Below are 20,611 nucleotides of genomic sequence, written 5' to 3'. Positions count from 1 at the left end.
GAGGATCGCCCTTGGCCCTCGTTCACTCCTAAGCCCTTTCTCTGGGGAATCTGGAAGCCTGGCTTTGCCCCCAGAGAAGTCGGGGAGAACCTCCCCTCCCATCTCCACCCCTCACTCTGGGCACCCTCTCCAATTGCACTAAAGTAGCTGTTGTGCCAGTCTTACCCCACACCAGGGGGGGTCTCTGCTTCCAGTCTTTTCCCCCACTGCCTCTGCTCCCATCCCGGACAATCTCCTTGTTCCCCTGGTATTCCTGGATAGCTCAGCTTTGTATGTGTGTGTTTGGGGGGTGGGGGTGGGTTCTGGCTGGAGTGGGTTTGGCAGGGGTTTGGGAAGGGCTAGGGGAAAGATGGAGGGTGAAGTCTCCCATCCCCTTCCCCAACTCTAAGCCGCAGAAGCCTGGGAGGGAGAGTGCCTACTCTTGCTGCCGTGTGTCTTGCAGATGTGCCAAAATCGGGGTGGGTGGGGGGGAGGGTGCCTGGCAGAGCAGCCCCCAGGGTGGCTCTCTCAAAGCAATACAGTTCCCCTGCCTGGGGGACAGCAAGACAGGGGAGAGGGTTGGGGTGGGGACCTGGGTGTTCCCCATGTACAGCTGTGTATATTCAGGGGTGTTCTCTGTCTGGTACCCACTGTGGGCATCTATGTGTGTGTGAACCTCCCCTTCCCCATGCCCTGCATGACCTGTGATGCTGCAGACACCACCATCCTGTGTGCAGGTGTGTGTTGGGGGCCACGGAGGGGCATGTTCCATGTCCTGTTGCACCCTCCACCCTGTGACCCATGTACTCGGTTGTAGGAAGTAAAGAGAACTGAGCACAATTCACTGGATTCTAGTTGAATCTTTCTGTAAGCAATTTACCCATTCCTGCCCTCTCCTTGCCCTGGATCCACCTGTGGTGCTAGTGTTGGGGTTGGGGGTGTTTAATGCTGGTGGGCAGCAATAAAGGGCAGATCTGCCCAGTCCTGCATCCCCAGGGTGCTGAGGGCAGCAGGAAAAAGTGGGGACCTCAGTGCATTTGCCCCGCCCCTCCCCCTCCTCCCTGACCTAAAGCACAATGCTCTCCCTGCAGACTGATGCACCCTGCACCCTCCAGGCCCCTACTTACGTCCTCCCCAACCTGCTTTGAGTCCTCCCACCACACCCTGGTTTTCTATGCTGTTTTGGTGCAAGTACAACTGTCATAGTCATGGCTTTGGGATGGGTTCTGTTTATTAAAATCCTATTGCTCCTACTGGCCCTGTGTCCCGCCTCCTTTCCTGTGGTTGGGGGGAAGGAAGGGCAACCTGGACCCCTCTCCACTGGCCCCGTCAGCCATCAGAGACCAGGGGCAATAGCTGCTCCTCCAGCAGTGCTATGGTAAGCATGAGGCTGCCCCCCAGCAGCAGCCCCAGCCCCTGCAGTAGCACATGAAGCATAGGTAGGGGCTCAGGAGGACGAAGCAGGGCTGGTAGCTGAAAGAAAAGAAGGATGTCAGGATTCTGGCCTTGTTTCTGACCTCTAAACACGGGAGGGAGGGCATCAGAAAGTCTCAGCAGCCCCCACCCAGACACTTTCAGTCCCTCATTTCTCAGACTCTTGCAGGAGCTGGTGGTGAAGGTGAAAGGACCGATACCTCCCTCTCCTCCACACCCACCTCCCCACTTCCCTTGGTTTCTCTGCTCTACCCCACACGTCTTACCATGTCCACAAGGGCCACATAGAGGAAGACCCCGGCAGTGATCCCAAATACCCAGGGAGTGAGGGGGACCGGGCCCAAGCTGAGCCCCACCCCCAGGGCGGCACCCCCCAGTCCCAGGGCTCCAGACACCAGGCTCAGCAGCAGCAGCCGCCGAAAAGGCAGCCCTGCCTGGAGTAGCATTGCGAAGTCACCTGTTGGGGAGAGGACAGGAAAGAAGGGAATAAGCCAGGGCTGCCCCTCACCCATGTCACCTGCCAGCCTCCAGGTTCTACCCCTTGGAGGGATCTGCTTGCTGGAGCCCACCCCACCCCACTTCTGCCATTCCTACCCAGTTCGTGGGGCAGCTCATGGCAGAAGACTGCTAGGGTGGTGCTGAGGCCGCTAGAGAAGCCGTCAGAGAAGGCAGCACCTGGGTTCCGCAGGAACAGAGGTGGTTAGTCCAGAAGAAAGTCTCCGCAGGAGCACGCTCCTGCCTTCCCTCTGTAGTTCTCCCATCCTCTCCCCACCCTTCTGGCAGCCCTCTCCTAGGAGCCCTAGCCTGTCCCCAGACCTGCCTCCCTCCGTTCCCTCCCTGCACACCTATGGCCAGCCCATCAGTAAGGTTGTGTAGACCATCTCCCAGGAGGACCATCCATGTGATGTTGGTGTCACCTTGGTGTCCATGACTGTGGCCTTGGTGCCCAGAAGGGGCTGGGGCTGGTGGGGGCTGGCTGTCTTCCTTCTGGCCCTGAGCCTCTGGCTCTACAGGAAGAAGGACAAGGACACTGTTGGTGACTGCAAGTGAGGACTATGAGCTGGGAACCTAGTCTTCATTTTTTCTCCTAGTCACCTGGAGCTGCCTGTAGGGGCTGAAGGACCATCCCACTGCCATCCTCTGGGTCCAGGTTTGGTGTTGCGAGATCCCTGCTTTGACGCCTGCAGCATCTCTGAAATAGGAGGGTATCCCTCCTGGTGGAGGAGGCACCAGAGCCAGGGGCTAAGGGGAAGCCAGGCCACAAGCTGGGAAAATGAACACCTGCTTCCACCTCTGGCACCTGGGATGTTCTTTGGCCTCTACCCTTTTCCCAGGCTGGCACCTTCCTCTGTTTCTTGACTTGAACTCCGAAGAGGAGGCCATTTGGCCAGAAGTCCTGCATCTGTGCTTAAGGATCCCCTCCCCATTCCCTGTTAGCTGATAGGTCCTGCACAGTCAGGCAAACATCAGAGATCCAGGAGCACACGCTGCCCCTCACCTCCTGGCTTGTTTGGCCTGTTCTTGGATAAGACTCTGGTCTTGGCAGAAGGAAGAGAAAAGGGTGTCACTCACTGGCCTGAGCCCTCGGTGCCGCAAAAGCCCTAGCATATTCTCCAGCACGAAGAGCAGGAAGAGGCCTCCGAGCACCAATAGCCCTGGACTCAGGTCCTCTTCTGGTCGCCCGCTAGGTCCTGCGTGCTGCCCCTCTTGTACCTAACAGAGAGGAGGTCAGGGCAGAACCCAGGAGCTCCTACACCCAACAATATCCCCCTCCCTTGTGGGAGGTGTCAAGCCTTCACTCATACACTCTACTGGAATGCAGCTGTGGGCTGAAAGCAGGGGTGGAGGAATTGGCTTATGGGAGCTGACAGAAAGGGGGAGGCAATGCCCTGTGGCTGGGGACACCTTGGGTCTATGGAGGCCATCTGCCACTGGGGACAGGGGTACAAGGAAGGGGCTTCACATACGTGAGGCAGCAGGTGTAGCAGTGCATCCCCACAAAGAGTGCCCACGGCCAGGGCACCCAGGAAGCCCAGCAGGGGCCGCAATAGACGAGGTCCCAGGAGCCGCAGCAACAGCAGGGAGAGGGGAGCAGGGAGACTGAGCAACAGGACTGCCAGGGCGCTATGAAGCAGGGCTGGGGAGAATTGGGCTGAAGTTAGGTCAAGGCTGGAGAGCGGGCCCAGAGGGAAAGTGGGGCAGAGATGTGCTGCAAGGACAGGCAGGACCCCAATGAACCCCCTTCCCTGGCATGGCCCCACTCCTACGAGGATTCAGGGTGCCCCCACCCACTCCTACTCACTGACCAGATAGTAGATTCACTGGGGGTGCAGGGGTTGGGGCTTGGATGCAGACACGGCTGTCGATCTGATAAAGCAGGGCTGGGCACAGCAGAGCAAACTGACGAGGGGTCAGAGGAGCAGCAGGGCTCAGGCCAAAGTTTACCAGCAGCTGAGAGCCGTTCAGACACTAGGGGAGTCGAGTTGAGGGTCACACATTGGGGAATCACTCAGAACTATGAGATCATTAACATCTGTCCCTCCATTGCATGGACTCTTGGGTCTCCCCGAGGGTCTCCTTTGCTCACACTGGCAGGTGCAGCGGGGACTGAGGGGCAAGGTACTTAAAATCAATGTGTGTTAATTATTAGTGAATATTCAATCCGATGCATATATTCAATTCAGTGCAAATTGAGTGCTGGTGAACATTGCCATCATTTCCCTCCCTCTCAAGCCCTGATCATTTTGTGGATTTGGTGATGGAGGTGGTTGGACAACTGGAGCTCTGCATGCCAGAATCTTAGAAGTGAAAAGAACCTGGAAAGTTATCCAACTTTCCTCTTAATAGCTCCATCACACGTTCATCCAGCCTTGGCTTGAATGCTTCCTGCAAGATAGGGTACCCACTGGGCCTACTTTAGGGTTAGGCAGCTTTGTCTACCCTCTGGTGTACGTGGAACAAGTTCACTGTCTTTCTAGATGAAGACAGCTGTCTTCTCCCTGCAGCTCTTGTCCCCTGATAACCATCCCCAGATCCTACTTGGGCTAGTTCTCTGGATTCTTTGCTTTGCCAAGTGTGGCCCTAAACTGGGTCTTGGCTTACTTGCTCTGAGCCCAGAGGGAACATATTTCACTATTGGAATAACATATCTTAAGACCACATTGGGATTTTTTTAAAGTGACTATTAAATTACTGACTCTTTAAACATTTCAGGCCATCTAATCCCATGGCTCCTTCCCCCTCTCTAGAGACCATGAGACTCACATCCTCATTCAGATGGTCAGCCAATGAGTGGTCCAGCAGCAGAAGCCTGTGAAAGAGGTCCAGGCCCGAGGGGGCTGGCCCATGGGGTAGGTGGGGGGCCTTTGACTCCTCCAGACCACCCCACCCTGAGGGACCCAGAGGCATCCCTGCCCAGACATCCACACTCAGCTCAGGGTCCCGTGGCCTGGAACGGATGGGATAGCAAGTCAGACTCACTCCTGTTATCTCAGAAACCCACCTTGAGACGTTCCCAGGGAGCTTAGGGGAAAAGGGAGGACCAGCCACTGGCTGGAGTTCCTGAGACCCAGAAGTCATGGAATGTATGTCCTAGGAAGATCCGAGAATTGTCGATTTATAGGAAAGTCTAGGAATGGGGGCTGTGGGAGTGACAGAAAACAAAAGAAGGACAGACAAAAGTACTATGAATTGGAAGTCAAGTCAGCCTGGAGACATTTAGCATTGGGACTAACAGCAAGAAATTTAAGGGCCTAGGGATTTGGAGGAGGAGAGAATTTGAAGGCCATAGATGCAAGAAGGGCCCTGCACAGACACCAGGGAGTTGGGTTCTGAAGAATTTGTAACTCCAAGGGTCTCATTTTAGGAAGCCAGAAATAGGCAACTGGAGAGTGATCTAAGCTCTGAGATGAGCTGGAGGATGAGGCACTGTGGGGTGGGGCAAGGGGTTAGTACCTGTGTGTGGAATTGTCTGAGGCTGGGTGTGTGGCCCGCCCAGTCTGAGGCCCATGGTGTCCCAGGCGAAGCCCCTGAACTCGGCCTAGCCCTAGGCTGTGGAGAAGCCGAGCGAGGCCCCCTGCGGTCAGCGTCCCATTCTCTCCATACAGGCCAAACAGTTGGGCCAGGTAATGATTCTGCTCCTGCTCTGCAGGGCCCAGGTTGGGGACTGAGCCCCCTACCCAGCCCAAGACCACCCCCACACAGAGACCAGCCAGCAGATGACTCATTGGGGGCCCCTTCATTGCAGGGAATGGCTTCGAGGCTCTGGTTCCAACTGCTATTATCCCCAGTACATCCTGAGGATTGTGCCCTGGAAGAACAAGGTCGATTGGGTTGAAGCTACTGCTCTGCTGTACTGCTCAGGCCAGGCGAGAACGGCCACTCCTGTACCTGCCCCCACCTGAGTCCAACAGCAGCCCCCACTCAAGCCTCCTCCCTCCCCATTGTCTCCTGGAGCAGCCTCTCCTTTGCTAGTTCCTAGAGCACCTCCCTGACCCGGAGCTGACCATCCATCCCCTGTCTTCCAAAACCCACCCCGCAACCCTGTCCCACCTCTCTCTCCCCACTCAATCCCCAGGGCCTCACCCCACTGGCAAAAATTGTGAGAGCAGTCACCTCAGGTCCCCCGTCAGGCCTTGCTGTGATGTTAAGCTTCCTGAGTCAGAGAGGGGGGAATCCAGGCTCAGCCTCCCGGTGCCCAGGTGGAATGGAGGCCACGTCATATAGAAGGCTGAGATGGACAAGCCCCCCCCTCCCAGCCCACTAGCCTTGGGGCGGGGTCAGGGGTGGGGCCAGTGTGGGAAGGCTCACATCAGAGAGGAGTTAATGGTTCACTGGTCTCTGGGGTGGGGGTCAAAGGTCAGTCTCTGCTGGGCCCCCAAGTAGGGAGGGGCTACCCTCTGCCCCTGGGAAAGCCACATGGCTAAGGAAAACTTGGGCCTGTTTTTTTCTCTTAAATAATTCACCCCACTCCTAACCCGGTTAGTACCATTTTAGCCTTTTCCTGCATATGCTGCCACCCCACCTACCTAACATCTGGCACTGAACTTCATCTCCAACCCCCATCCCCATGTTCCCTGGGAAAGTTGGACCCAAATGTCCCTACACTAGGGAGAAGGGGGAAGGAGCACATTAAGTGGCAAGCCCAGACGCATGCATGGGAAAGAAACTGTTCTCAGCGATTTCTCACCCCAAGACGACTGAGAGTCAGAGCTCTAGAAATCAATGACCAAGAAAGGGGAAGCCCTGGTGGGGAGAGGAAACAAGTATTGGGGCTCCCCTCAGATGTCTGACCTGGCCTGAGATCAGGCAAGCAAAGTCTGATTGGGGTGATTAGTCCAGGGGGTTGAGGTTGGCATTACCTGACAGTGGGAGACAGGAAGGACACCCAGAGGAAGGGGGACACAGCCTTCTTGGTTCTAGCTGGGGGGGGAGGCAGGCAGGCGGGCAAGGGTCATCTGCAGGGAGAGGGCAGGGGAGGGACACTACCTTAAAGGGGCAGGTCTGCTTTGCCTAGGCCTCCTTACCTGTAACCTGTCTTCCCTCCACCTCCTAGGGACACCCTGCCTTCCCAAATGCCCAGCTGCTAACCTCTTTCTTTTTCCACAAAAAGCAAAGGAGTCCAGTACAGAGTGGTAACATTTATTAGGAAGGAGGGATTTCAATTAAACCCCCATTTCACACACAGAAGAAACAGACTGTAATTGTTGTTTCTAAAGAGGAAGGAAGGCAGGCAGAGGGTCCTGAATCCCAAGGGACAGGCAGCTTTAGCTGAGTGGATAAGGCCACTGCTCACCACCCCTCCAGTAAAGTTTAGTGGCTAAAATACTTCTCCCCCCACCCTAATCCCAAAGCCGGTAGAAGGCTGTCTTGCTCTCTGGCAGAGACACTTGGATATGGTTGCTGGCGGGAAAGGAGGAAGAATGTCATGCTATCTCTTGCTGCTCCTCCGGGTTTCTTTGCCGTTACTAACAGGGTTGCTGGAGGGGCCAGGAGGGCCTGCAGGTGTGTGGTTGGGCTGGCTTCGAGTGATTCGGGTGCTAGGGGGGTGGGAGGGAGTGTGAGGGGGATGCGGGCCACCACCAGGACCTGGTGGAGCACTCAGTCCATTCCCGTTCTGGCTCTCAGAGGCTAGTTGTGGGAGAAGATGAAGAAACACAGAAATTAGAGAGTTAAAGTAGGAGAGGGGTCCATCCCAAGGCCAACCTCCATGCCCCAGAGAGTGGCACAGTCTTCACCATGCACGACTGCACACATTAATTCCAACTGGACCAAGTGCAAAAGAATGTGGGTTGGGAGTATGAATGAAGCCCCAGAGAAGATTCAAATAATCATTTTGAAAATTGCTACATGCACTCTATTTTTTTTTTCTTTCTTTTCTTTTTTTTTATGGACTCTGGTATGATATTTTTCTCTCTTACTCATCTCTGTATCATTGGGAGTCAGACTTAGAATTAGTTGTTTAGTTCTAGGCTCAAGGACCTCTGAAAAATGCCTCTTTATCAAAAGTGATTGTAAAACTGGAGAAGAGGCTGGGCGCGGTGGCTCACGCCTGTAATCCTAGCTCTCTGGGAGGCCAAGGCGGGCGGATTGTTTGAGCTCAGGAATCCGAAACCAGCCTGAGCAAGAGCAAGACCCCATCTCTACTAAAATTAGAAAGAAATTAACTGGACAACTAAAAATATATAGAAAAAATTAGCCGGGCATGGTGGCGCATGCCTGTAGTCCCAGCTACTCGGGAGGCTGGGGCAGTAGGATCACTTGAGCCCAGGAGTTTGAGGTTGCTGTGAGCTAGGCTGACGCCACGGCACTCTAGCCCGGGCAACACAGTGAGACTCTGTCTCAAAAAAAAAAAAAAAAAAGAAAATATAGATAAGAATAAGCAAAAAGATTATTATACAGAATCTTAACCTGTAAAGATAATAACAAGTTTGTACATATTTTAAATGTGTGATTGGAGTTAGGTGTGTGCAATGACTTCCTTGAGCTCCCATAACTCTGTGCATATCACTATCATTGCACTTACCACAGTGTATTATAGTCCTTATTTGTACGTCTGTCTCCTGCATAGACAATCAGCCCCTCTGGCAGGTGCTGTTTTATTTCTTGGCACATAGTAGGTGCTCTATAAACATTTGTTAAATGAAGGCAGAGGCCCGTCCCTCACATACATAAGGCACTATGAACCCTAAATGGCATAGAAGTTATAGGTTAATGGTTCTTAAACCATATTCCTACTGGACTAAGATATCTATAACCAAAACTAAAGAATAATGCCCTTTCTCAATTCACAGAAGGAGTTAGGTGAATGTATAGAAGTCAATGTTAAGTTTTTATATCATATATTTTGTACCTGTCAGCAGATGACAAAGTGAATAAACATGTGGTAAATAAGTATTAGGGGCAAACAGGCTTAGATGTGCCTTATTAAAGATCTTTTTGTAAATTATGGAGTCATGGAAACCTGAAAATATTTAATAGTCATATATTCCGTTGGAAATGTGGATGCTAATTTTTTTTCCCCACTCACTCACTCACTCACTGAGTCACTCTCTCAATGTTAATTTTTGTGGTGGAATTAAATGTTGTTATTTTGTAGTTATATTAGGGTTCTCTAGAGAGCCAGAACCAGTGGGAGACATACACACACACACACACACACACACACGCGCACGCGTAAAAATATTTACATTTAAATTTAAATATATAATGGGATTTATTATAAGGAATTTATACAAATTTTATTTTTTATTTTTACTTTTTTTTAGAGATAGGGTCTCATTCTGTCACCCAGGCTGGAGCGAAGTGGCATGATCATAGCTCATTGTAACTTCAAACTCCTGGGCTCAAGCGATGCTCCTACCTCAGCCTTCTGAGTAGTAATTGGGACCATGCATCACCACGCCCAGTTACTTTTTTTATTAAAAAAATTTTTTTTGTAGAGATAGGGTCTCTCTATGTTCCTCAGGCTGGTCTCAAACTCTTGGCCTCAAGAGATCCTCTAGCCTCACCTTCCAAAGTGCTGAGATTACAGGCATGAGCCACCATGTCCAGCCCAAAAATATTTTTAATAAGGTACATTTAAGCCTGTTTGCCCCTAATATTTATTTGGCACATGTAGAGAAATTTTTCTCCTTTTTGCCTTTGAGGAGCAGTGGCAAAAGGGTACCCAAGCTCTGTCAGTGACTGAAACAGGTTCCCAAATTTTCTCACCGCAGGTACTTGCAAAAGGTATCAAAAATGAGGGGACTGGGAGAATTGCTTGGTGGAGTTTATATCCCAAGAGAAGACAGATTTGGAAAAGGGATGAAGGAAGTGTATCTTTCCAGGCTGGGGAGAGTGGCAGAGCTAGGAGGATCAGTGAATGGAAGGGAATAGATTTACCTGGAGAAGCGGCTGGGGGTCCAGTGGTAGGCTGGGGAGTTGTAGGGCTGCTGTCGTTCTGTACCTAAGGGCACAGATTACATACTCAGACTCTGCTCCCTACCATGTTTCTTGGCCTGACCCGCCCTCCTTCCCCAACATAGTGGTCTTGGACTCACCGCCTTGTTGGGTGCCTGCTGGGTGCTGTACTCTGGGTTTGGCTCACTGAAGTTAGGAACCTCAGAATAAACCATACAGAATCTGCAAGGGGTGAAAGTAGCTAAAGCCTTGGACCCATCCCCTGGACCACTGCTGGAGGCCTCAGAACGGTCCAGAAACAGAGCATGGACTGCACACCCTTATACTGCCTCCTTGCAAACCTTAACTTTTGCCCCTTGGGCTGGTGCTGCTTCATCCCAATCCCCAAGACAGCACTTACTCCCCAATCTTCTGCAGATCACCCCCACGGCCAGTGTACAGTGTCAGACAACCTTTGAACACTGAAGCATACCTGTGGGGGCAAAAAAAGCAAGATTCAGAGTACTCAGAAGAGTTATAGGGAATGTTAACCCCACCCCCCTTGATTGTTGTTGCCCTTGGAAAGCCAGGAGTCACCAGCTGGCTTACCCTTTGGTGAGCCGGATAATGTCCCCAGGCTGGATCAGGTTGCCCACGTCGTCCCAGACGGAAATATTGATGCTGCCCGTTTTGTCTGCTACTTTGCAGGTCCGAACTTCGTGACCGTCCTTTGTCTTGGTCACTCGGCCTGAAGGGAAGAGATAAATAGGGGTGGGAGGATGGTCAAATAGATGGGGTGGTGGCGGTCAGAGGGATGAGATCTGGATATTGGCGGGGTGAGGGAAAAGGTGTACAAACAGGCCGGGTGTGGTGGCTCACGCCTGTAATCCTAGCACTCTGGGAGGCTGAGGCGGGTGGATCATTTGAGCTCAGGAGTTTGAGACCAGCCTGACTTTTTTCAGTCTCTACTGAAAAAACAGAAAGAAATTAGCTGGACAACTAAAAAAAAAAATATATATATATATATATAAATTAGCCGGGAATGGTGGCACATGCCTGTAGTCCCAGCTACCCAGGAGGCTGAGGCAGGAGGATCACTTGAGCCCAGGAGTTTGAGGTTGCTGTGAGCTAGGCTGACGCTACGGCACTCTAGCCCAGGCAACAGAGCGAGACTCTGCCTCCAGAAAAAAAAAAAAAGTGTACAGAGCAAAGCCTAAATCCCTGGGGCATGCGGGGTTGGGGGTGGGGTTGGTAATGGAGGAGCCAGCACCATGGAGAGGGCCCCTGAGTGGAAAGAGGCCTGCGTGGCACTGAAGCCATGGATCTGGCAAGAGTTCTATCTACCCTATACCCGAATGCAGCTGTGTGTGCCAAGGTCTAAGAGAGAGAGAGAGATCGGGAGTGACAGGTGTCTTGGGACATGACCTGCCATGCCTGGAGCAAATTCAGAGCTCAGGCAGTGTTCTCCCCCTCCCGCTCCCCACCCCCAGTGCACGAACCCACCGCGCCAGCATAGCCACCTGTCTCCAGCACAATGAAGATAAGGTTCAGATTCTTGAGCCCAGGCTTGATATCCTTCACAAAGGTCTCCGTCGTCATGCTGCCCGAGCCTCTGCACCCCACTGGAAGGGGGAACAGGGAATGAAGGCTCAACGCTCGGAGCCTTTGCTCCCATGCTCTACTTCCTAAGGCCTACCTACCGCACCAGGCTGGGGTCAGGCAGCCTCAACCCCTCTAACCCTTCTAAAAGGTTAGAAATTAACTTTCCCAGGGGCCTCCAACTTCAGGATCAGAATTTGAGGGTCTCTGGACAGTCTGCTTCGGGGCTGGAAGGCCCCCTGCCGGGATGCTCTTTCAATCTCAAGCCCCGTAGTGGGGGAGCCGATGGAGACAGGGGTAGGGAATCCGGTGCAAAGCTAGGGAATAGAATCTTACTGGCCAAACCTTCCCGAACCCTGATCGGGACAACCCGGGACTTGGCCCATCCCCTCCCCTACCCACAGCCCACCACCCACCCAGCCAGCCGGCCCGACTGTGCACGCCGCTGAACCGCCCGCAGGGGGAGCCACAGGCCCCGCTACCACCGGATGCTGCCCGATGGAACGCGGGAATGCAGACATTCCCGGAAGTTTCCCCCCGGCTGGCCTCCCCCGGCCAATCAGCACCGTCCGGACGCGCCCAGCGTTCTGTCGCTTGCCCCGCCCAGCCAATCGGGATCCGAGACTCGGGCGCCGCGACGGGGGCGAATTTCAGGTATTAAAGGAACCTCGGAGGTAGTTGGATCCGCAGGGAGGAGTGGAGGGAAGAACCACCACAAGGAGGCGCCCAAGGCCCTAATTTTCCTTGTCTTGGCTCAGAGAATGCATTTAGGCCATTTCTCTCCAAGGAGTGACACAGTAGAAAAAGGACCAAAGGCTTTGGAATATGACAAAGTTTGAACCCCGGCTCAGAGCTTCCCTTCCTTTCTCCACAATTCTTAAGTTATATAAAAAGCAGTGCCTAGCACACAATGGGCACTTATAAAAACATTTCCTCCTCTTCTTCCACTATCCTATCCCTCATCTTTAATGCACTACCCAGCTCCCTCAGGGCCTCTGGGAAAAGTGACATCCACACAAGAGACAATAGGCTGACTAACCCCCTTTGGGAGAAATGGAACCCGAGGCATAAAGAACATTTGCATTAGCCCCTCTCATAGTTTGTTTGTAAGACCTGTTCCTACTACTCTTATCTCGGTAGATCTGAGTTCCCCCAGAGGACGGAAACTTTAGTTCCCTTTGGGACCTGTCAGATTGTCAACAAAAGGTAGCTAGCTCTGTACTGTTGTGTATAAACCAATTACATAAAGATATACTAATGTGCATTACCATTTGCTTAGCGAATACTATTTAATACCAGATTAGACTAAGAGGTCATGTAACTGTAATGCTTTGGCTTGCTTAATCCCTTACCTTCTCATAGAGCCTTTCAGCTCCACCTTGGCTTCCCTTGGATCTCAGGGAAGGATCTCCCGTCCACACCCCCCAACCACAGTGTTGTAAGATAAGGAAATCAAACCACAACCCAGGAAGGACATTTTTCTCTTCCTTCTCTCCTCTTAGGTGTTTCAGGGAACTCTACTGAGTGTTCGGGGAGCCATCGTGGATACGGCAGGAGTGCAGCTGGCAGAAAGGCAGACAACGTATTGAGCACCCCAGATCTATGCTTTGTGGTCAGACACTCCCTCGCTTCCCACACCGCGGCCGCCTCGTTAACTGCAGTATCCATTCCCATGACTAGGAGTCATAAGGTCAGGAGGCTCTAGGATGCTGACCACGGCTCTGGAAACGGGAGAGGGGCCAGGCAGACGGCCGGTCACACTGCAGGCCAGCCTCCCCGCGACGATTTCGCACCACTCCACATCAGCTCTAGGACAAGACACGTGCGCCTCTCCAAAGGGAAATGTTGCCTTCCAGGGAGTCAGCCCCAGGCTCAGACGCTGACATTCACGCAGGGAAAAACATAGAGTTCTCCCTCCCAAATGGCTATATAGTCCTGGCTGAGACCATAAAGACTTCCGGTCTAGCGTGGAGGCCCGGCTAGCCTTCGTCCCTCCTCGTTGGACGCTAGTGGCTGCTAGTCTAAGTCTGAATTAAACAAAGAGGCGGAGTTTGGTGACGAGCTTCCGCCGGGTTGCGTAGCAGCAGTGGGCGGGGCAAAGGATCTATCGGAGACGGCGACAAGTGGTCGGAATCTTCTTTCCCCTCCTTCCCCTACCCCTTCCCTTCCCAGGAAAGGCTGAGATCCGGCACCGGCGCCGTCCCGTGGCCGCTGCGGCTTCAGCTCCCACCAGGCCAGGGTACGGAGAGTCCAGGCTGCGTCCGGGCGGTGCGTACTGCGCCTGCGCAGGCTTCCACCTAAAAGAGGGTGTGGGAGGGGAGAGGGTGATGTCCCAGGGGGATTGGGGTGGGGGTTCGAGATACTGGGATTCACGAGGAGGGATAGGAGTAAAGATGAAAATGGGAGAAGGGAGCAGCCCTGGAGAGGAGTCAGGAGGTGAGAAGGGGGCTCTGGAGGATGGGTTGTTGGGGAAGGTCCGTTGGAGTAGGGGAGTCTTGAGAAGTGCGGGAGGGGGCTTGGGCTGGCTGGAGGACAGGGAGCAGCGGACCTGGGGGAACAACGTAGTATTTAAATAGGCCATGACTGACGGGCCAGGAGGGGAAGAAGGGAACATTCCCGGGACCAGCCTGGGCAGTGGTGGCGGAACTTGAACCCCCGCCCTCAAAGCGCCATAGCTTGGCTCCTCTCCCATGCCTTGTCTTTGGCAGCCTTGTCCTTCTCTTTCATTCCTTCCCCAATCCTCTCCGCCTCCCAGCCCTCCATGAAGAAATCTCACATTCCTCACATCCCTGCCCTTGATTTGCAGCCCGGTCCTCTCGCACGCTTCACACACCACACACCGGAAAGCCTCGGAAAGCCTTCCTCAAGCCCGGACTCAGGGAAATCGGGAATGGGGAGTGGGGGGCCAGAGAAAGAGCAGAAAGCCAAGGAGGGTGAGAGAGTTTTGCCTGAGGGATTGATAGACACCTTCCCCATTCAGAAACTGATTTCATTTCACCTAATAGCAAATGTGGCTGTTAATGAGGCCACTGTTCTTGGGGACTGGCCTGTGATAGTCTTATCCCTTTCTATATACGGATGGCTTTAGAGTCTGACAAACAGGGCAAGGGGCTGATAGTGTTGCTGGCTGATAGTTTTCCCCCAAATAGAAATGGGGTGCACTACTGGTAGGGAATGTGAGTGATGCAGTGTTATTACCTTTTGTGTCCAGCCGACCTGTGTCTGGGCTTGGTTCCCAGTAATTGAAAAGAAGGAACAGCGTCCTTCAAGCATTTGTTCTCTAGCCCTCAGTACTCTAAATTTATTTTGCATCCTGTTGCTACAAATAATACCTTATCTGAGGATAGCAGTATCCACTATGCTTTCACATTTGTTATATCACATTTGATTTGCAGGACAATATGTATAAAGTGAGTGTGTGTGTATATACATACACACACACAAGATACATAGATAACCCATACCATTTACCCTATTTGTTGGTTGGTGACAGAGCTAGGACCAGAACCCAGGCCTCCTCACTCATGGTCTTCCGCTCAGTTGAAAAATCCTATTTTGTTTTGGCCAAGGGGGCATTGAAGTAGGATTGGTCTTTCCAGCATATGCAACTATTTGCTTTCTGAATCTTGTTACAAAAGGAGACTGACCATAGCCAACAGCACTGGTTCCTGGAAGCATTTATTGAGGTACAGGTGCATATGCCAGGGTGTTGGGAAATGGGGTGTTATTAAAATGAAGGAAGCGTTATACCCTCCTTTGTATTATGGGTGAGAAAGGAGGAGTAGTGGAGAGAAACATATCAACCCTTGCCCCAACCACAGGGAAGAAAAAGTGCCTGGCATTGCACTTTAGTGTCTGATTTTTTTTTTTTTTTTGAGAGTCTCACTCTCTCCTCTGGGCTAAAATGCTGTGGCATCAGCCTAGCTCACAGCAACCTCAAACTCCTGTGCTCAAGCAATCCTCCTGCCTTAGCCTCCCACATAGCTGGGACGAGGTCTCACTCTTGTTCAGGCTGGTCTCGAACTCCTGAGCTCAAGCAATCCTCCCACCTTGGCCTCCCAGAGTGCTAAGATTACAGATGTGAGCCACCATGCCCAGCCAATTTTTAAACTGGTGTTTTAGTTTAAAAATACCATGCTAAACACATTGTGGCTGATGAGCATAGCAAACTGATGAGCATATATACCAGACTCAGAAGATGAAATGGTCTCTGTTTTATGTGTAATAGTCATTATTCTATGCCTTCCTAACATGGCCCTTAAACAATTGATAAACATGTACTAGTCAGGAAAGGATTTTGAATAGTTGCCATTCTTCTGTATATAGTTCAATAGATCTCTCAGCACCCTTCATCTGAAGCCTTGTCTTCCTCTGTTTAGTTCTATCCAAATAGTGATGAGTCTGGTCAGCCTAATCTTTCCTGCTATCTCTATCCTTCATAGTTGCTCACCCTGGAATAATTTCCTCACTCACTGCCTGTTCATTTTTTTTTTTCCTAAGCCTGATCCCTGACTTGTCAGTAGAGTTGCCACCTGTAACAACATCCAACAATCTTGAGCATCTTCTCCTCATGAAATAGTATTTTCCGGTTGGAAGGTAGGACCAGAATTTTTTTTTTTTTTTTTTGAGACAGGGTCTCACTCTGTCGCCAGGGCTAGAGTGTGGTAGCATCATCGTAGCTCACTGCAACCTCCAGGGCTCGAGCGATCCTCCTGCCTCAGCCTCCCAAGTAGCTGGGACTATAGGTGCAGAATTCTTTTTACATGAAATAATTTATGTAAAAGCACTTTGGAAACATTAAAGCATCATAGTGTACATGTAAGATATTATTGATCTCTGCATTTTGTAGCCACAGATTTGGAATCATTGACATCACTTGTAGTTATGTGCACTGAGTAAAAGAATCTTTTTTATCTCCAACAGCTCCTCTTCTCTGCCTTTCTTCTTGTCCTTTTCTTTCCCCTTCCCAGCTATGTTTGAATCTTCTGGACCATGTGTGTGACTCCTTAGCCATTGATTTCCTTCCTTAGAGTCCTGTACGCCTCGCACTGAATCCTGTAGCACTTAATGGAGTTGTTTATTCTCCCCAAGTCTGTCCCGTCTAATTGCCAAATGGAGGTAGTTCCCCTGACTTACCTTTCTCTTCCTTGTTCCTATTAATAGAGTGCTGCTGATTGTGACATCACGTCCATCCCCTTGGCAATGGAGCTTATCACTAGGAAGGAAGACCCAGTCGGAGAGTAGCCAACAAGATGGGTTGCGGGGAGCATCTCCTGAGTGGCACTGAGTGGAGGCATCAGGGGGTTGGAGCCTTGTGAACAGGGAGCCTGCCCCCCAACACTCGGAAGGTAAAGAGCCTCGATCCAAAATCTCATTCCAGGCTTCATCCTTCTTCTCGATAAATCAGAGTTCCTTCTGCCCTTGAAAGCCTGATTCTTAAAACTCCTTTCTGCAGAAAGCTTTCTGTAATTTACCCATACCATCCTGTTCTTTTTTGCATATTTATGTCTTACATTAATTATTAACTTTTACGTGTTTGTAAGTTGCTTAGTAAGTTTTATGTCTTTTTATGTGTTTTTAATCCTGTGTACTCCTTAGGCTCAAGTCTACACCTTACTTTGAGGACAAGGATTGTGTTTTCCCTTTCTTCTTTATATCTTTACTGGTAAGGAGATTATGTATTTAGGATGATGAAGTTTAAGGTAACCATACAAATGGTGCTTGATGCTGGTGACCAATTGGGAGGTCATTGCTGGCCTTTGAAGCCTGGCAGGCCTCCCTTTAGGCATTAGATGAGTTCTTGAAGAATTGTCTGCCTTCTGGATTCCTTTGTAAATTGAATCAATTAAAATGTACTAAACATGCCTAACTTTAAAATCCCCTATAGTGAATCTTGTATGGATCACAGCATTCTGGAATTAAATAGAACCTTAGAATTCCTCCTCTCACAAGTGAGGAAACTGAGTTCCTAAGAGGGGAAATGATTTCACTTTAAAGAGTCTACTGCTTAAGTAAAAAAGACCATTTCTTTTCATTTAAAAAGTCAAGAGAATTGCCTCAAGAGAGCAAGGTCAGTTAGTGGTAATGCCAAGGTACGTTTTAACATAATTACCCTCTGATTTTCCTATTTTTTTTTTTTTTGAGACAGAGTCTTGTTCTGTTGCCCAGGTTAGAGTGCCATGGCGTCAGCCTAGCTCACAGCAACCTCAAACTCCTGGGCTCAAGCGATCCTTCTGCCTCAGCCTCCCAAGTAGCTGGGACTACAGGCATGTGCCACCATGCCCGGCTAATTTTTTATATATATATTTTTAGTTGTCCAGATCATTTCTTTCTGTTTTTTTAGTAGAGACGGGGTCTCGCTCTTGCTCAGGCTGGTCTCGAACTCCTGACCTTGAGCAATCCACCCGCCTCGGCCTCCCAGAGTGCTAGGATTACAGGCATGAGCCACCGCACCCTGCCCCTATTTTTGTTTTTTATGCCCAATCTTAGAATCATAGAACTTGTAGAACACTTTATTTATTTGTAGACAGAGTCTTGCTCTGTGGCCCTGGGCTAGAGTGCAGTTGCATCATCATAGCTCACTGCAACCTCAAACTCCTGGGCTCAAGCAATCCTCCTGCTTCAGCCTCCTGAATAGCTGGGACTACAGGTGCACACCATGTTGCCCAGCTAATTTTTCTATTTTTAGTAGAGATAGGGTCTCAGTCTTGCTCTGGCTGGTCTCAAACTCCTGAGCTCAAGTAATTACCCCACCTCAGCCTCCCAGATTGCTAGGATTACAGGTGTGAGCTATTGCCACGCCCAGCCTAGGGAGTGGGGTCTTGCTCTTGCTCAGGCTTGTAGAGCACTTTGTTAATAGAATTTATGTAGTCCAGGGTGCTTCATTTCATGTAGAGTTAGGGAACTCAGGCCCAGAGAGGTTAAATAAGTTGCCCAAGGTCACACATTTGGTCAGTGATAGAGCTAGAACTAGGACTCAGGTTTCTGGATTCTTAACTTAGTTTTCTTTTTTCCAGACCTATTCGTTGGGAGATAGGGAGATAATGATGAACTGTTTCAGAGACACTTGTGAGATCCTTTGCCATTTAATTTCTTGACTAGGTTGAAGTTCCTAGGGGTCATCTCTTTCCTTAGACCGGGGCAGTTTATGGAGCCCTTTTCCTGTGTGTCAGGTTGTTTGTAGTCATTGGAGCTGAAGAATCCTCAGCCCTCTGCACCTTTATTGTATTCAAGGTATGGAGGAGAGAGAATAGTAGATGGCAGACTACATCACTTATACCTGGCTTTTGCCCTTATGTTTTTGCCATGAATTTGTGGCAGCATGCCCAGTTACCCCAAAATATAAATCATGGATTAGAGCGAATTCTGTAATGTTTCTCTTAGTGTGTGTGCCTGAATGAATGTGCATGGTTTATACATCTATATATATGGGTTCAAGAAACCCTGAATAGGTGAGGATAAGTGTCCTTAGGAACAATCTGTTTTAAATTCCTAGCTCTCTCTAGCAGTAGCCCAGAGAAAACAACCACAATAGTAAGTTAAAAGGGTATAGGAAGGCGTCGATAAAGTTCTTGTATTTTTAATAAAAATTATTGTATAATAATGCAGACCAGGAATAAAGAGAAAGACCCCTGTGTAACACAGAGGAGATAAACTGACATAATTACCTGGTTTGGTTCTGGCCTATTGAATAGGAGTCTGGGAACGCAGTTGTCAGTTTAGGTTCAGGATGTTCAAATCAGGGAGGTTGGCAGAACTTCTGTAAGCCTGAAGGGACACTTCAGTGCTACTTCTTTTCAACTTGCCAGTTTGAGTGAAACCTTCCAAGGCCTTTTCTTATCCCATACCTCAAGGAGAATATCCAAGACACTATGCTTCTAGTGGCTGTGGTCACTGTCTGTGACTCTTGAGGTCTCTGTGGTTTTCGTTTTATTAAGGCTTCTGCTTCCACGCGGTGAGCAGCTGAGTTCTTGTGAGACATCCTCTTGGAATGATAACCTGCCCCTTTGACAGCCCCACAGTGTTGGGAGTCCCAGAGATAAAAAGGAATAATCAAGTGAACCTAGCCTATCAGATGTAGATTGTCTGCCTAGGGGCAGGGCAAGGCAAGCCTAGTCTTGAGCTAACTTCCAAGGTTGCATGTAACCATGTCAGTATTTGTTTCCCATAGATGACAAATAGGGAATACCCTAACGAGATTAGAAATCTAAACTTTTGGGTTTGCGCCTATAATCCTAGCACTCTTAGAGGCTGAGGCGGGAGGATCACTTGAGGTCAGGATTTTGAGACTAGCCTCAGCAAGATCGAGACCCCATCTCTACCAAAAATAGAAAAAAATTAGCCGGGTGTGGTGGCACATGCCTGTAGTCCAGGCTACTCAGGGGGCTGAGGCAGGAGGATTGCTTGAGCCTAGGTGTTTGAGGTTGCAGTGAGTTGTGATGATGCCACTGTACTCTACCTAGGGCAGGAGAGTGAGACTATCTCAAAAAAAAAAAAAAAAGAAAAGAAATCTAAACTTACCCTTAATTCCTGAGGCCACACCCCTGAAAGGGTACAATTAGAGAAAGACGGATAAAGCAGGAGAACCTCCAGGCAGATAAAGGGGGGTTTAGATTTAGGAAGAATATTGCTTAGCATCTCTGCAGTTTTGTAAACCCTGACTTTATGATGGGAACCTTGGAGCTCCTAACCCTGGCTAGGGACTTTCCACTCCCCCTGGCTATCTTTGCACCAACTGAGGCAAGTTCTTTGCTGTTTATTTTGGGGCCATGGGATCTCCTGAAACCCCATTAAGATAAATTTTCAGAATTTGTGTTTCTCTTTAAGACAATATTATTAGCATTGATTTAAAATGAAAATACAATGAAGCACAATACAAACTCTAGGCCTGTTTTCTACATTGCCCCATAGCAACAAAGGAGAAAAGGTTGGCCAGGAATGGTGGCTCATTCCTATAAACCCAGCACTTTGGGAGGCTAAGGTGGGAGGATTACTTGAACCCAGAAGTTCGAGACCAGCCTGGGCAACATAGTGAGACTCTGTCTCTACAAAAAATTTTTTTAAAAAATTAGCCAGGTATGGGGGCATGTGCCTGTAAGTCCCAGCTACTAAGGAGGCTGTGGCAGGAGGCAGGAGGATCACTTGAACCCCATGAGTTTGAGGCTGCAGTGAGGTATGATCATACCACTGCACTCTAGCCTGGGCAACAGAGTGAGACCCT

General features: G+C 50.2%; 3 protein-coding genes across 6 annotated transcripts in view; 1 reads left to right on the top strand and 2 right to left on the bottom strand.

Moving 5' to 3' along the window:
- Window positions 1–1,192: 1,192 nt before the first annotated feature.
- Window positions 1,193–6,863, bottom strand: SLC39A5 (solute carrier family 39 (zinc transporter), member 5). Of its 2 annotated transcripts, XM_012652587.1 has the most exons (13): window positions 6,774–6,863; window positions 6,602–6,657; window positions 6,028–6,067; window positions 5,368–5,722; window positions 4,678–4,861; window positions 3,720–3,882; window positions 3,381–3,550; window positions 2,986–3,126; window positions 2,509–2,605; window positions 2,259–2,420; window positions 2,008–2,088; window positions 1,680–1,870; window positions 1,193–1,452 (listed from the first exon to the last, which is right to left on the bottom strand). In XM_012652587.1, exons 4-13 carry the CDS (start codon window positions 5,652–5,654, stop codon window positions 1,309–1,311), a joined length of 1,620 nt encoding a protein of 539 aa, XP_012508041.1. In that variant the 5' UTR covers window positions 5,655–5,722; window positions 6,028–6,067; window positions 6,602–6,657; window positions 6,774–6,863; the 3' UTR covers window positions 1,193–1,308. The 2 variants fall into 2 exon arrangements, with proteins under 2 accessions (XP_012508041.1, XP_012508050.1); XM_012652596.1 differs by lacking the exons at window positions 6,602–6,657; window positions 6,774–6,863 and having other exon boundaries at window positions 6,028–6,182.
- A 258-nt stretch (window positions 6,864–7,121) lies between these two features.
- On the bottom strand, window positions 7,122–11,896 carry NABP2 (nucleic acid binding protein 2). The gene is made up of 7 exons (XM_012652574.1): window positions 11,808–11,896; window positions 11,313–11,414; window positions 10,402–10,540; window positions 10,214–10,285; window positions 9,954–10,035; window positions 9,796–9,859; window positions 7,122–7,542 (listed from the first exon to the last, which is right to left on the bottom strand). Exons 2-7 carry the CDS (start codon window positions 11,389–11,391, stop codon window positions 7,343–7,345), a joined length of 636 nt encoding a protein of 211 aa, XP_012508028.1. The 5' UTR covers window positions 11,392–11,414; window positions 11,808–11,896; the 3' UTR covers window positions 7,122–7,342.
- A 1,618-nt stretch (window positions 11,897–13,514) lies between these two features.
- Window positions 13,515–20,611, top strand: part of RNF41 (ring finger protein 41, E3 ubiquitin protein ligase) — a 27,394-nt gene continuing 20,297 nt past the window's right edge. The window contains exons 1-2 of one of the 3 annotated variants that reach the window (XM_012652548.1): window positions 13,515–13,630; window positions 16,555–16,739. The gene's annotated coding sequence lies outside the window, so the exon portion shown is untranslated. Of the gene's footprint in view, window positions 13,660–15,952; window positions 15,988–16,554; window positions 16,740–20,611 lie in introns of those variants that run through there. The other 2 variants (XM_012652556.1, XM_012652561.1) reach the window with 2 other exon arrangements.

The sequence above is a fragment of the Propithecus coquereli genome, unplaced genomic scaffold, assembly GCF_000956105.1.
Source record: "Propithecus coquereli isolate 6110/MARCELLA unplaced genomic scaffold, Pcoq_1.0 Scaffold111, whole genome shotgun sequence".
Taxonomy (NCBI): Eukaryota; Metazoa; Chordata; class Mammalia; order Primates; family Indriidae; genus Propithecus; species Propithecus coquereli.
Note: the sequence above shows the minus strand (reverse complement) of the source record. Positions and strands in the feature narration are given on the sequence as shown.

Coding starts and splice junctions, on each gene's coding strand:
- SLC39A5 (XM_012652587.1), bottom strand. CDS start 5,654: ATGAAGGGGCCCCCAATGAGTCATCTGCTGGCTGGTCTCTGTGTGGGG. Junction 4,862..5,367: donor TCAGACAATTCCACACACAG/GTACTAACCCCT, acceptor CATCCGTTCCAG/GCCACGGGACCCTGAGCTGA. Junction 3,551..3,719: donor CCCAGTGAATCTACTATCTG/GTCAGTGAGTAG, acceptor AATTCTCCCCAG/CCCTGCTTCATAGCGCCCTG.
- NABP2 (XM_012652574.1), bottom strand. CDS start 11,391: ATGACGACGGAGACCTTTGTGAAGGATATCAAGCCTGGGCTCAAGAAT. Junction 10,541..11,312: donor CTTCATTGTGCTGGAGACAG/GTGGCTATGCTG, acceptor TCTTCCCTTCAG/GCCGAGTGACCAAGACAAAG. Junction 9,860..9,953: donor AGCAGGCACCCAACAAGGCG/GTGAGTCCAAGA, acceptor CTGTGCCCTTAG/GTACAGAACGACAGCAGCCC.